The sequence below is a fragment of the Nipponia nippon genome, unplaced genomic scaffold (assembly GCF_047370975.1).
Source record: "Nipponia nippon isolate SJK-2023a ecotype South Korea unplaced genomic scaffold, ASM4737097v1 scaffold_2, whole genome shotgun sequence".
Lineage (NCBI taxonomy): Eukaryota > Metazoa > Chordata > Aves > Pelecaniformes > Threskiornithidae > Nipponia > Nipponia nippon.
This window is the reverse complement of record NW_028262336.1, coordinates 22,642,341-22,658,527: the sequence shown is the minus strand read 5'-3', so window position 1 is coordinate 22,658,527 and position 16,187 is coordinate 22,642,341. Positions and strand designations below refer to the sequence as shown.

Here is a 16,187-nt window from a genome sequence, read left to right as displayed (position 1 = left end):
GGTGACAGCTAGGGTAGATATACCTCTCTTCAGAAATAAGCTGAGTGTTTCTAAGAGTGGAAATATTAACTGAAGCAAAAAAATAACATGGATTACAGGGGATGTTGCTGGTATATATGCCATAAATGTTTTTTGGCGTTACCACTGCTATGGTGCGGGCACTCATAGGGTTGCAATCACTGGGTGCAGCCACATAAGCATCCTCTCTGGGTGTAGTGGCTGTGAGTCCATCCTTCACCCTGCAGACGTGAGGCAGACAAAGTGAGAGGTCTCTCTGAGATGATGGGTGAATGAGGCCTGACCCGGCGGCTTCAGGTCATGAGGCAGAGAGACACAGTCTGCTTCTCCGCAAACCCACTGAAAACCCTCCCCCAACAGGGTATTCTCAGTTTCAGGGCAGATGAATCTCTGATGAGAAGTGGAGTTTGCCTCCACCTCTCTATCCATTGCTCTGCTGTGGACATTTGCTGGGCAGCAGGCCACAGCTGTCCATGATGACGTTGCTGTGCCATCACTGCAAGCACCACATGAGCCCTAAGTGGGGACTCGAGATGCAGTCCAGACCATTTGCACTTAGTAGTTAATCTGGCCCTGAGACGGAGCTGTGCACTTAAGCAATCACCTCAAACAAAACCATTTTTATGATCATTTTCTGTGATGTGATTTGTGAAAATTGTATATGGGAGTTCACTTTCAACACACTGCTGCTCTTATCTAAAAACATATTTGGATGGGATATTGCAGAGCTTGCTCAAAATTGCTTGAATTACTCTGCTGATATTTTATTGCTCAACTTGGATAAAATGACAGGCAGAAATGTTGATAAGATTAAAATTTCCCTCTGCAATGCAGGTTCCTTTGATGTTTCAGCTAGCCCTGTAATGAAATAAAATAACTTCTACAGTACTTGTTTTCATTTCTCTGAATAAACAGGAGAAGTTCAGCAGAATTAATTCCCTAAATTGCACTTTTAGAGTACATTTTATTAATCTGCAGAGGTAATATTTCAAAAAGTCTGTAAGTAAAATGTGTAGTCTATTAGTATCATCACCAGAAAAACATTATTGTATGGAAGATGTTAATGAAAGATCTCCTACCTATTTTCTTCGGTCTCTGTAGTATGCTTTTTATTAAATGTATTTTTCCTGGAATATGTCAAACCCACACAGAGTACACTCGTTCTCTAATTCTGTGCTTTTGAACACTTTCCTCTTGGCTGCTGTGCAGAATTGCATACCTGGGCATTTGGTACAGGAGATCTCTCAACTTGACTCTCTTTAAGGTGGGGTGACCAGCTGCTCAGACGGAACGAGCAACAGGGACAGCCTCCGGTTTGATGAAGAAGTCCCTTACAGTGGGCCCTTCTGCGGTCGAGCCAAAGTTCACACCGACTTCACTCCAAGTCCTTATGACACCGACTCTCTGAAAATCAAGGTAAGGCAACCACCAGGATTTCTTCTTTTCCAGTAAGAATGCCAGGGGGGTATTTCTTACATGTGAAGAATATGTTTATTAATTAATTTTTAACTGTTAAGCATGTGTTACACTCCAAAAGCAAGACCAATTTAGTTTTGCAATGCTTCTATAAGGACGTAGTTCAGACAATGCTGCAAAGCCAACTGCTGCTAAAGGCTTTTTAAGGCATAGACTCCAGGTAGGTACCTCATCGTGGTATCTACCTGGATGCCACAGCTTTCCTCAGAGTAAAATACATGTTGCTTCCCACATACTAGTTCTGGAGTAAGAAAAACTTGAGTCTCATGGCGTGCGAAGTTGCCTCCCCAGCTTTTTCAGTCACGACTAGGATATATCAAAAGCTCAGTGGCACCCATAGTCTTTAATTAAAACAGTTCGCCTTTCCATTAAGCTTTTCTTTAAGCCTGTCTTTGAACTATGAATTTTCTCTGGCCCTGACAACATGGCAGGGGCTCCAGACGCGGGCCCAGCTGAACGTTACTAAAAAAGCCCAGCCCTTTTCTTCTCTTTCCGTGCACAGACACATTCAATATCATCATCCCTCAGACTAGTCATGTCTGTAATCTGGACTTCTTTCTTTTCCGTCTTTGTAAACACCTTCATATCCAGATTATATTCACACTTCGGCATCTTTTCTTCTACACGGCCTCTTCTTTTTGTCAAAATTCTCATCTGTATCTCACTGCAGCCTCCCTCTCCTCCTCTCTGGCCTACATTACAGCCAATGCTCTGCCGGTGCTTGCAGTCTTCACCACTTGCCCTCCACTTCCACCCACATCTAGGGCATTTCTTTCAAAACAGTTTAACTGGTCACAAAATGGCAGATGTCTGCTGGCTCACATAGGTTCCTTTTTTAGTCACTGGGGTGGTGTATTTTAGAATTATAAACTAATACTTAGGGTTGAAATCCCCTAAATTTATCTCACAAAATTTCAGTACCCTGAACCTAAATTCAAAGTACATCTGCAGCTTGGCTTAGAGCCACTGTCTAATCTTGATCTGCATCCATGTCTGAAGTTCCTGAGCCTCCATGAGTGTGTAGAATAATATTTGTGCTTATAGAGCTTTAAACAAATGTTTGTTTAGTTTCCATTTCAAACATGCTCATAGCTCTGAGCTCCATATTCTAACAAAACCAGGTCACTGGACCACAGTCAATTTCACACTTGGGTTTGTACCAAAACTAGAGTGACCACTTTACTTGCAGTTTCTTGACCAGACCAGAAAAGATTCAACAGTCTTGGAGTTGTTAACAGATATTTTAACAAGCTGAGTTTGATTTTTAACTTTGTAACAGAATGCCAAATGAAGTGTGTACGTGGGGATTTGTTGGGTAATTCTTTAAAGGACTTTCAACATTTTTGTAAGTTCTGTGGTACCTGCCCAGCAGAGAGGACTCAATTCTGAGGCCATGGGAGCAAGCTGTGTAGGGGGTATGACTTACAAGGGAGCCTGTTACTACAAGAATTACTCAGTGACTGTCTTGCTGAGCTGAGACCTTAGTTCCCATAGTGTGGCTGTGAACACCTTTACCAAAAAGCCATCTTGAAGTAGCTGTGTGGTCACTTTTTTGAACTCACATTTGTGAGTGAATGCACAAGTGTGGAGAGTGAAGCCTGTAGATCTGTCTGCTAAGGTGCCTTTTCTCAGTCAATTGTGTTAATAATAGTGGGAAAATTTGTCAGTACTTTGGGAAGGACAGACAGGAAGATATTAAGGGAGTTAAACGTTCTTTATTGCCTTTGAGAAATACAGCCAGTGTTTTTTACTGTAAAATGGTTAAGAGTCCACCTTTCACATAGCTCAGCTATCAGTTTTTGAAGACCCTTGAGCTGCTGCATAATAAGATTATTGTGTAAATAGTTTGGCACACATTTGGAAAATAACCTCACAGTGTTGCCTCGCTTTTTGCCAAAGCTATGCCCACTATCCATGGCTGAAGTTGATTGCTGATGCAACCCTATCCCTTTTCAGGGACCAAGTGGAGCACAAAAATGGTGAGAGGGGCTGCTTATGCTCACCTCTCCATCACAGAGGTTTGGAGATAAGGACTAACTCCATTTTCTGTAATTATTTTGCTGGGATCTTATAAAAGCAAAGGAGCTAAATCTAAGTAATTTTTAAAAGTTCCTTTGAACTGACTAGTTAAGATTCTGTGCTGTCTGTGCTGGTTTTGGTCCACAGAGGAAAAGCTACATATAACAAACCAGATGGTTTTTTTTATTTTTCTAGAAAGGAGACATTATAGATATCATCTGTAAAACCCCCATGGGCATATGGACAGGCATGCTGAACAACAAAGTAGGAAACTTCAAGTTCATTTATGTGGATATTATCTTGGAAGAGGAAGCTGCACCCAAAAAGATAAAGCCGCACAGAGGAAGCAAAAGGACAAAGCCTAAAACGTTGCAAGAGCTCCTGGATTATGTCCACCTGCAGGTCAGCCAACACATTTCCCATCTGTATTTGAGACATTTCATTTCTCTGTGCTCAGGTTTGGATGTCATTTACAGGCAGAAGTAGAAAGGCAGGTTTCAGCTGTTTTGACATCAGCAAAGCAAAAAAGCTTCGTGTCTGTCTTTTATCTGATGTGAGTGGCTTGTAGAACTGCATTTTACCACATCATTTGATTAGGCTAAGAGACTCCATGCAAAGAGGCACAGTGGTTACTTGTCAAGTCACCGTAACCTGACTGCAGTTGTGTGCCTAAGCGTAGGAGGTGTGTGACTGTGGACACCTCAGGGACAGGACTGCAGTCTGACTCTAATGCCAACATTTAGAATTTGGGTTTCTAATTTCTTGTGATCTTTAGGGAGCAATAGTCTTTTTGCACTATGCTCATGTTGCACCTCTCTCCCTCTCTGCAACCCTAGTTCTTAACCGACTGTCAAAGCGTAATTAGGTCATGATTTACAGGTAACATTTTTAATAACGGTTATTGCTTTGGTGCTGATGCAAACACTCCTTTCCCTGGAGTATGCGCAGTTTCATACTGCATCGACACACAGCTCAAGGGGGACCATGTGTGACACAGCACGCCTGAGGGCTCCCTCAGCTTCTCACCCTCGCTGATATTGAAGGGCTCCTTCTCTGCAAAGGCAGAGCACACCCTCCCTCAGAAGCCCTCCTGGACCCAGCATGGGAGGCACTCAAGGGGTGACCCACAGAAGTCCAGACTCTCGGCAGATTAAATCATTTCTGGCAGAGCTCTGTCCTGGTCCAATTGCTGCTGGACTCTGTTAGACAACTCAGGCACAGATGCTGGGATGTCCAGGAGGACCCCCAGACATCTCCACCTCTGTTGTCTCTTGCTCTCCAGCTCTGGTTTTGTGCCAAAGGCAAGTCAATCAGACTGGAGAATGGAGCCCATTTCAACCGGACAAAAAAGTAAAAGAGAAATTGTGCCTATTCCTCTACTAAGCATAGTGCTTGTTTACATGAGAGGATTTGCTTGTTTCTTTATGCAGGAATATGCCTCAACCCTCTTGCTAAATGGCTATGAAACTCTAGAGGACTTAAAGGATCTACAAGAGAGCCACCTGATCGAATTAAATATTTCAAACCCAGAAGACAGGGCAAGATTTTTATCAGCAATTGAAAATCTACAGGATTATGACAGTAAGTGTTTAAGCTTTGTTAAGAGTCGTGAAAGTTTTAACTGAAGAAACACATTTAAAGAAATAGTGATTCTCACACTGATCCATTAAATGATTTTTCTTTTAAATATGAAACGTGGACTCAGATGGTTTTCTGATTTGTTCACCTAGCAAACCGTACATCTATTCTAGATATGTATATGATTACTATACTGGCAATACATGAACGATTTAAAATTTCTTATTTATAGGTCCTACACTAGAGATTGGTAGCAACTATTGCTTAAGAACAACCCTATTTATGGTTGGGGACCCAACCCCTAGCGAGGTTAAGTGACTTTCCAAAAGTCACAAGGTCTGTGCAAGAGAAGAAAATAAAAACTCCCAGACTCTGCGCTAGTATCTTAACCAAAATAGAGCTTATTTCAAATAGCTGCAGTAAAGAATTTTCTTTAAATTTTTTTAAACAGCATTCTGCAGAATACAGTATTTCCTTCCCTCAATTCATCCCACACTTAAATCCTTTGTTTTGTAGGAAGGTTTTGTTAAAAAAAAAAAAAATATATATATATATATATGCTAATAGCTGGTTTGCATTCTTTTCTCAGAATGAATCTGACTCAAGTTTCTGGTGAGCTTCCGAAAGCTAATCATACCGTGTGTGTATATGTATGTGTATTGATGACCACTATGTTTTCTTCACTTGTTCCTTTCACTGGGAGTGGAAAAGCTAGGATACAGAACAGAAAATACTGTTCTCATGATATTTTAATGATTTTTCCAGCCTGATTTCTAATTTTAAATAATTTATGTCAAATTCCTAGAAACTACAGCTAAGCACCTACTTAATTAGACCCTCAGACAAAACAGGAGATATTTTCCTCTTCATTAATATTCGTGCATACTCACCCCTATGCTGAGCAGTCATTTCATCAAACGTGCACTCGCAACTGAGAAGCATCTGAAAGAAAGAAAAGGAGACTTGGAAAAGCAATGTCTCCCTGGGATATTTTATTATCAGTTCTTGTCAGGTGTCCACTTTTTATCTCCTCAGTAGGTAGCTTTCCAATTCTTACTCCAGCACATGTACATATGTATGCACACACCAGCATGCACATATATACCCTATGTGCTTCAGTACATAAATCTTTCTGGATTTCTAAGCATCTCTTTGGCTTCCTCATCCTTCAGCTTTCCCTGCAGATGTTCTCTAACATCCCTCTTCGTGTCTTTGCTGACATTATTTTTTACTGTACGTTTGGGCTTTTTTGGGACCCCATCTGTACATGCAGTCTTTCCTGTTCTTAGTCAGCTTCCAGGAAAGGTAAGGTTCTTGCAAACATGTTGGGAAGGCATTAAAAGGGTTTTCTTTGCCCACCAGGTTCAGTAGTTTTTTCTGGTCTACAGCTTTGTGAGATGACAGGCTAGAAAAGGACTCTTGAAGGGCTGTCTATGTAGAAGTAGTGATTGAAAGCATGAATCCAGGAAAAAAGGGCTACATTTTCCAAAAATTATATTGTAGGGATCTAGTTGGAAATAATCTGAAAATACATTTGTTTCCCTAGTTTTCCCTTAAACTGTGTATATTTGTGTATACTTCTTGGTAACTAGCCTTGCTGCACTTTCTGCACCATTTATTGAGTACGTTTTTCTATATCAATATTTAACACAAAAAAAATTAATGAAAAATGCTAGATTGTAATTTTGCAGTTTTGCATCAGTGCAAAAAACAAAACCAAAACATAATGGTTTTTAACAGACCACGCGAGTGTCAAACTATTCTGAAGTAGTGAGGATATGGTTTACTATTTGTATTCCTTATATAACAAAAAGCATAGCAAGCAGCCTTAGACACCTAACCTTTTTGGAAGATGAAACCAAGTTTTTCTTTTTCTGAAGGTGTCTTAACACTTAATATTCCACATGCAAGGACCAAACCTAACAAGGACCTTACATGTCCCGTACACTGAAAATTAATAAATTTACCTTAATTATCCAAACAGGGTTCTTCCTAATTGGCAACATGGGATTAGGTCACTTCTCCAGGCAAAACAGTGTCCCTGATGTTTTCTGTATGGTAGTCTAATAGTTTAAATTCTTGTAATGGTTCTGGAAACAATAACATTAAATCTTATATAGTGGCCCATGCTTCAAAATCAGTGATGATACTGTAGTCTTAGATCAACAGATGAAATTAATATTTGCTTCACATCCACTTTAGATGGGTATAGCCAGTCTTTCTAGTATTCAAATTCAATAAAATAATAATCCCAGAATTTATGAATACTCACAGGGACCAAAACCAAGACATGTATTTATATACCATACATTTATACACAAAGACATACATTTATATACCATGCCAGCTATAAGCATTCATTTAAGTCTAGTTGAGTTTCATAAGACTCATGTATATGTTAAGGTAAGCCACGCATAAATAGTTTCCTGGTTTGGGATACTGTCTTGTATCAGGACTGAATCAAATCCTTGCTTTGTCTGGTTGCCAAAGGTTCATAGCATTTGTCACGTGACTGGTAGGGACAGAACAGAATTTAACAACCTGCTCTAAAAAGGAAGATACTAAAGACTAAAATTGGTAGAAGCTATCTGTTAAGTCGTTATAACGAAAGACAGGGAGTCAAGATGATCTTGGGGATAAGCTCAGCATGAGTCTGACTTCGTCCGAATCATTTGACCTCTTTGTCCTTCTGTCAATCCGATTGGAAAATTGGGTTGAAAGAGCTGGGTGCCACTGCGAAACTGAATTCTGCATCTAAACTGAACTTTCCTAGGTCAATTTTTTTTTTTTTCCTAAATGGGCATGACTTAGTCCAGCATAAATGATTTTTTAATTAAAATTTATTTTCTGCATTGCTTAGAAGTGATCAGCATAATTACCCACAGCTACAAGGTAATCTGTTTACTGGCCAAGAGTATTCTAGATACAGGTTCAGCACTTTTCCAGGTAAAAGCTCTCTCTTTTTATAAGTTTTGTGAAAACATATACTAAGGCCATAGACCGTATTTACTGTTCTAAGCTGTGTGAGCTGGCACAGGGAGAACACAGGAACAACCACAAAACCACAGATGAAATGCAAAGAGTAAATTTATTTTTGTTGCCTGGCCAATCAGGGGATCCCTGAAGCAGCACCCAGGCAGAGGCACGCAAGCAGCAACACAGACATCACGGAGCTCGGTCCATGCTAGAGGATCACCAAACCTGCTGTTTTCACTTGTATTTCAGGGGTTCACACAGGAGTAATTTACCAGTGTGCTCTTTTCCATGGCAGGGCAGGAATCTCAAGCATGTTTGACAGGGTGCCTCTAAGTCTATCACAGGCCTACGTTATCTAAACACAGATGTTCTACTTGTCCAACACACAAGGCCAAACAACAATTAGTATGATATATCTGGTTTTTGACACCCCAACTGCAAGTTACTTGAGCATGTTTACAATCCTCCTTGCCAGTCTTCCGTTATTTCCCCACATAAGCCCATCTTTCTCACAGAGCTTGGAAGACTTCCATGTCTTTGCATTACATTCATGCTTCCATGAAGCACGTGTTTGATTAATGGATGGAGTCTCAGGTACAGTCCAGAGTTGAAATGCAAGGGTTTCTCAGTTTTTGTGACTCTGCTATTATTCAGAACAGCCAAGCGTGCTGGAACATAGCCTCATTTTACTAGATTCTATTATAAATGTAGTAAAACAAGACTTAATATTTCTTTATTATGATATCTGATGTTGTGAAATGTCCAGATTTTTTTACAGGACTTTTACTGTCTTTTTCTTTCCTTGGCTTTTTCTTAACATTTACTGTATGTTATACTGAGTGATTTCTTCATGCTGCATATCTGTGACTGTATAATTCATGTTGCAAAATAAACAGTTATTGAGTTTTCTAACCAAAAGACCTGCAGAAATAGTTTCCACATTATATGCTTCTTAAAGCTGTCTAAAACGTAGGATTTCTGGCAGTGAGAATTTTTTCATCTTACATTTGATTTAGACCTGAATGAATTTGAAAGGAAAAACTTTACCCATCTTACAGCAGGAATTAAAAAGTAAGTTTTATTTAGCAAATGCTACCACATAGTGTTTTTTAAGCAGATTTTGCTTCCTGGTACTGCACTATCTTCTTTCTACCTTTCCTGGGAGTCCAGGCCCAAATTCACCATCTTCAAGTACTTCACATAGCAAGGCTATCCTAGAATGGCAAGATCTTGTAAGCTCCTCACAACCTTCCCCCCCTTCCCAGATCTCTTTTTAGATTTTCTGTAAGTTGATCAGACCTATATATTTGGGACAAAATGATTGGTTTCCATGAATTCATGGCTGGGGAGGAAAAAAAGCTCTTTTTCATAAAGTATTTCTTAATAGCTTTCCATTCTGCTCCCAGATGGCTTCTAGACAGGAGATGGATGTCTGTGCTCTTGTAGGATGCTATTTTTAAAGTGAAGCAGTTGTTGGATGGTTAATGAATAAAGTAATAAAAGAAGTTTGGAACTTTTTTCTTGACTGCTTCCCAGGACACACGTTTTTGTGTGTGCAAAATAGCCTTGATTCTCTTCTCACTTAGATGATGTAAGTCAAGAGGTTCATTCCTGAAGTTCGGTGGGTTACATTAGTCCGAAGCTATTCTGAGTTGAAGAAGAATTAGACTTCATTGGATATGTGCATACAGTTCATTTTATAGAAAAAAAAAAGGTGCATATGGGCAATTTGGGGGTAATATTTTACACTTATCTCCCCAAATCCACTTCCTTAGCTTACTTTTCATATTTAAGTGCCAGATAATACTCTAAATTCCACTGCCAGTACCAGATAAGGTTTGTTCCTTATTTATTGTACTTGGACAGCAAGATAGTAGATAGCTGAGGACGTGACTTTCAGTTCTCAGTTGTATTCCTTATGTGAGGACCTAGCATCAATAGTGCCATTTTACACTGAGCAGTCCCTTTAAGTACGTGGGATTACACAATATCATGTCAAGGTCAAACAGTGCTCAAAGACAATTTCCCCTTCTGTACTGTGGTACAACTCATTGACCTGGACATAATATTTCCAGATTTCCCAAGGAAGCTCATCCTTGCATGAGTGTTAGTATTTTTCACCTTTTTTCAGGCACATCGGTTTGCTTCCAGGTTTTAGAGAAAAAAAAAAGCTTCTTGTTTCTGTTTTCACCATAGACTATCTTCTCACATCAGTTCAGTATCCCTCCCAGAAAAGCTATGCCACTGACTTCAGTGAGTGCAATTTTTTAAGTTGCGTGTCTGTAAATATCCACAAAAGGTTTATTCCTTTGGGTCCCCAAAGTATTGCATGTGTGTACAGAACCACTTCAGGTTTCTCTGCTTCTTTTTCAAGAAGTATCTCCATTTACTGCCTCAAAATGATCCTTTCTGAGTTTGATGCTTTGTGAGTTTTCATTTCATTTTAACACTTAGGTGGTCTAACTGGTTCAGGCACTACAGGTTGATACATAACCTTCATACGTACCCTAGGAGGTCTAACATCAGCCTTGAAGACAGACTTTGTTCTACTTAGTTATTGTATGGTGCTGCTCAGTACACCACCGCTGCACCTTCCAGGAAGGCACGCAAGTGACTCAGCCCAAAGCATCGTGCTCCTAGGCCAGTTCTCCTTCTGGGCAAAACTCACGAAGGCAAACTCTCAGAGCACACATTCATGAAGTACAGCTTGCTGCTGGGTGACCCTTTTTTCCCAAGACAAAATCCAAGCTTCCTGCCGCTCATCTGGTTTGAACTGACATAACCGCACAGGAGTCAGTGTGACCTCTGTACATTCTTGAGCTGAACTGCCTTAAACCTAAGCTTAAAGTGCTTTCCTAGTGAGGAATTTAAACTCATTAAAAAAGGGAAAAAAGCTGGTGAAATAAAAAAGAGATCTATCCCTGCACGTATCACGCATATCTATGTATTTGAATAACAAATATTCATTTCAAAGATCTAAATAGCGAGGAAGATAAGTATGCATTACACATCTATTACCAAGGCTAAAGGCCTCACGTTTTTTTCAGAAGTCTCAATATAATCCTACCGTCTAAAGTAGTATTAGAATATATGTGTCAAAATGATGCATATCTTGGACTCTTCTGGCCATATCATAGACAACAGTGACTGAAAGCTATTTATCTTATATGAAACTGCTTTACTGTAGAAAAATGATAGGACCTCCATTTGTTGATAAGACAGTTACTTCTGATGATTCTGCAATGTGTAACGGCAGTTTAATTTTATCAATTCCGGTTTCATGCGCATTGTATCTTTCTTCTGATGTCCAGAAGATTAAGACAGCAAACTTACCTTTACTAATGTGGAACTTGAACATGTACATGTTAGAGGAAGGAATTAAGTAGAACTGAATGTAAGAGCCAAAAGCTAAAAAGAAAAAAGAAAAAAAAAGCATAGTTTCTTTTCTCATAAAGCAACATCTAAAGTTGTATGCTACATATATTTATAACACTCAGTATCCTGTTCAAGTGGTTTAGTAGTTACTGCATAATATTTAAGGCTGCTTTAAAGAGAGAAAAAAAAAAAAAGCACCAAAGTTTGCTTTCAGTCTTCTTAAATATGGGGGGGGTGGGGTGTTCTTCAACTTTTTCTGCTCAGAATGAAAAATAGAAAATATAATATTTTTACTGTCTCAAACACCTGAACATTTTTGGTTTTCAGTTTTTCATGTAAAAAATTCTTCTAGTGTTATGGGAAGAGACAGAAGTTGTACATTTCTGTATATTTTCTAAATAGAAATTTCTTATTCTCCTAACTGACCTAAATTCAGATTTTAAAAAAATCTCAGTTCCAGGATTGTCTGTGTCTTTTTCCCTGAAACACACAAGGGAAAGACATCACTACAAAAGAATTTAGAATCTGTTTTTCACATAGGAACTACTCAGATTATCATAACTAGTTACAGGGTACTAATACACTGACTGAAACTGCATTTTCTTTTTAATCCACTAGTTACTTGGTCTTCTTTCCATTGTAAAACAAACAAAGTGAATGGAGGTTCCTCTTTGACCTTGAAAATGTAAACAGGATTAACACTTTTTAGGTCACTGCTTGCCAGGGCAGCAGATGATGCTAGAGAAGCTAATAAAAGTACCAGCGAGCAGCATTAGGCTGATGAGGGGATTACAGCGGAGGGCAGGGGAGGCCTGCCTGCAGCCGTGCAGGAGGACTTCACCCAGCCACCGGCTGAGCTCTGTCAGCCCACAGCGACCAAGGCCTGGGTCGTCTTGGCACCGGTGGGATGGGTGCAAGGAGCTAATGACACAGTTTTAGACAAGGCTTTACTGGGGTATCTGCTGTTATTTGTGCTAAACTACTTCTGTTGCTACTAATAGCAGCAGTAATGCCTTCACTGGTGTAATGCATTTTGTAATTCCTTCCTGACTTAAATCAGAAATCAATTGGACCCTACGTGAGCAAATATTTTCCCTGCAAAGGGAGATAACATTTGACATGACAAACTGTGTTCTGTAAAGTGAGAAGTAGATCAAACAGTTACAGAAAGGTGTACTCTTTCACACAAGTGCAATTAACCATTAATTTATTTGGGAACAAGGTGAGACTTCTATTCCTTGGAAAGTATTTAAAATAATCTTTTTTTTTTTTTTTTTTTTAAATACATCAGGTTATGCCTATAACCTCAGACTTAATGAAAAAATTACTAAGTCGAGACTTTGGATTCTTTTCTTCAAAAATCAGCTTAGTGTATTAACTTAATTAGGCAGTTGAAAGTCAGAAAATATTAAACAGAATTAATCAGTCCAAACAAATCTACAAGATCTACTTCCATCAAGACCTAAAAATGTTTCTCAATATATCAAAATGCTTTGTGAAATAAGGTCGTTGAAATCTCACGCAATGAAGAAAGGTACTGACTCTTCTGCTGTTCCTTTCCAATATTTTCAGAGTGAAACATTTCAATTTTTCATTTCTAATTTATTCTTTGTTATACAACACAAAATAAAAATCCAAATTTAAAATCTTTCTCATCTTACCAAATCTTATAACTTCCAACAATTGAAACAAATGTCAGTATGAATTTTCCCTGTAGAAATTTTATAATTCTGGGAGCTAAACTAGATTTAGATTTTGACGAAGGATGAAATCCTTCATGTATTAGAACTTCCATTCTGCCTGGACTTGAATTGAGACAGCTTAAATCTGACTAAGATTCAAAGCTAATTATTTAACCATGGAGTAACAAGTAAAGTGAAATAAGAGAACTTTCTTTGCAAAAGCAAAAAGGTTCCATTTTGCTGAAGGGCTAAAATCTGGGGTAAACCCATCTGTTTCCTGTGAGATTTGTTCCTTATACTTTGTTTGGAAAGCAAGCCACAGTTTGAGGTAAAAATACAGCTACAGGAGGGCGATAACAAAAAAAAAAAAAGTAAGAAAGGGAAAGATTTTATTTCGTAACTTGTTTTCTCAAGAAATTTACTGTGAAAAAATATGTATTTCACAGCCAGAGAATATGAACACTCACTTTAACCACAAGATATATTAGATTCATGATATACAGATATATCCTGTCTGCAAGGCACCAGCTTGTTGAGCTTTTTTTGAGAAGTCTGTTGATACTTTTGTTGAGTTGCAGTTTTTTGGGTTTGAGCAGATTAGTCATACAGCAGCTAAACAAGGCCAAATTATCTGCAAGATAATTTGCTTCTACTTAGTTTTGGAACAGTGTTCAAAAAGCATACAGCAGGAGTTAGGCATCTTAGCTTTCTCTGAGGCCTTTCTGTTTTGGAAAATAACCTTTTGGATATCAAGCTAAGCTTAGGAAATTTCCATCAGCCACTTACTCCCACTGAAAAGTTCAGTGCTTTAGAAAACCTGATTACCACATCTTTATGCTGAGCACTTCTGAAGACCATTATATCTCACTACAGAGTGCACAGAGTAGGTAAAATGGTGGGGGTTACATTCAAAAGACACAACATCTATAATGCAATGGGTTATAAACAAGGCGCAGTAGGCTACATGATTAATTGCATGAGCAGGCTCTGGAATACATGAATACGGGAGAGTAAAAACTGCCATCTCTACTGCGGGCACGGTGACCATGCATGATGACTATTGTACCTGTGGACAGCCTAAAGGACCTTAGTCTAAAGGATAAGGCCAAAGTCTCTGGCATTCATCTCTGAGCAACATACTGCAGGATCAAAGCCAACCTCAACATCAACTTAGATGTTGTTATACTCATGTGATCATATTTTTAGTTCTTTGATGCTGAAGTTTCTGTTTCTGATAGACAAAAGATATTGATCTAGTCATGTGTATATTACCAGCTTTGTTTCTACAGTTCTTCGAGATCAGTCAGGTTGCTATCTCAAACTCTTTCCCAGGATACTTATTTTGACAATTTTTTTCTTTCTTTTTCTGTTCTTTCTAGTTGAACAACAGCAGAAAAGTGAGGGTAGTCAGGAGATGCCGAGCTTAAGCCCTCACCACGACTTTGACAAATCACAGTTAAATGACTGCCCAAGAGATTCTGGCTGTTACATCTCATCAGAAAATTCAGACAATGGTAAAGAAGAAGCAGACCCAGAAACCCTGTCTGACATGGTGCAGTCAATAACAATCACTGAGTCAACCTGATTCAGTCCTGCTTTTCTGCAGATTTTCAGAAAAGACAATCATCAGATTTGCTGGTATAATGGCACAGAAGCAGAACACAAAATATTCTCAACACCGAAAATCTACTTCTGTCTGATGTATGATGCTCTAGAATGTTTAATATGTGGACACTTGATAGCTAAATGTTAGCTGATAATAAGAATATGTCATACTTTTCTTTTCAATGAATCCACAGACATTACACTGAAAAAGTTTATACATCTGTATTTATAAATATTTGCATAGCAAATGCATTTTCTGTAATAATAGAGAATTGTTGTAAGTAGTGGTATATAATCTGCACATGTTCATTTCTGGAACTGTCCAAAATGTGAATATTGTAGATATTGTAAAAAGTTATTTCAGATGTGTTTTGCTGATATTTGTACATAATGTATTTTCATTGACATGTCATCATAATCAAAAGGTGGATACATTCATATCCTACTTTGAAAAGTACCAAGGTAATTCTCATTAATATTAAAGATGTTTCACACCATTCTTCTCCAAAACAGGCTCTAAAGTAGACTGTCCCCTCCTACACTTTATCCTGGAGGTACGAAAGAACTGTAGTGTGAATCTGAATCAAGCTCTCTGTGCCCACTATCTTTTAGAAAACATAGCTATCTGAATGGCTTATGCACTGGAAATTTCTTTATTGTTATTTTCACACCTGTTCTCATTCTTCCCAAGCATTATACAGAGAATGCAAGCTTGGAGAAAAAAAAAAACAGTATCAATGCTATACTTTTATGATCATTTTTTGTGAAGCTCTTTCCTTTTGTGCGTGGTGTGAAGTTTGTTAATAAAGTATTCGTTTGTACACAAAACTCAGAAGCTAATATGCTTATTGTGCACTATTATCTTTCATACGAGATTTTGTTGTCATTTCCCAGTACATTTTCCACTGGAATACACATTTTAACTGCCTGTCTTCCTTTAGAGTACTTTCTTCAATAATAAACAGAATCACGTGTTTCAGCCCTTTAAAAACTACTTGATTTTTAATGTGGTCATTACATTTCAAAGACTGCTCTGTTCTAAGACTCACACAGTAAATGGCAACTCCACAGAGTATTTTTATCATGCATAATAATCTGTGTATCGAATCAATAGAGAAACTTTTTGCTCACTAATTAATCACACAATTTTCATAATTTAAGGCATTTTGCATTTATGTTAAAAAGTTTCCACATATTGCTGACAGCTTAAAAGAAAATCACCTTCAGAAGAGATGAAACATGGAAAGCTCCACCCCAAAAAGAATATCTCTGGAGAAGCTAAAAGGAAACGGAAAGCTTTTCTCCCTTTTTTTTTTTTCCCAATGGAAATGCTTTCTGTAGTTTTTATGACCCCTCAAATGGCTACTGCTGTCAGACTCCTAATACACAGATCTACTTTGAAAGCTATAGTATAAAAATGGTGATTTTAGAAAATTGCCTTAACTAGATTTCAAAGAT

The 16,187-nt window shown here is 38.4% G+C and overlaps 1 protein-coding gene across 1 annotated transcript in view; it reads left to right on the top strand.

Annotated features, from left to right (window-relative positions):
• SAMSN1 (SAM domain, SH3 domain and nuclear localization signals 1) overlaps positions 1–15,700 on the top strand; it is a 96,839-nt gene extending 81,139 nt beyond the window's left edge. Inside the window, exons 14-17 of the mRNA XM_009477147.2 lie at positions 1,283–1,434; positions 3,709–3,915; positions 4,944–5,094; positions 14,504–15,700. Of these exons, the coding sequence (XP_009475422.2) occupies positions 1,283–1,434; positions 3,709–3,915; positions 4,944–5,094; positions 14,504–14,709 (716 nt within the window). The 3' untranslated portion in view covers positions 14,710–15,700. The remainder of the gene's footprint in view (positions 1–1,282; positions 1,435–3,708; positions 3,916–4,943; positions 5,095–14,503) is intronic.
• Positions 15,701–16,187: the final 487 nt, after the last annotated feature.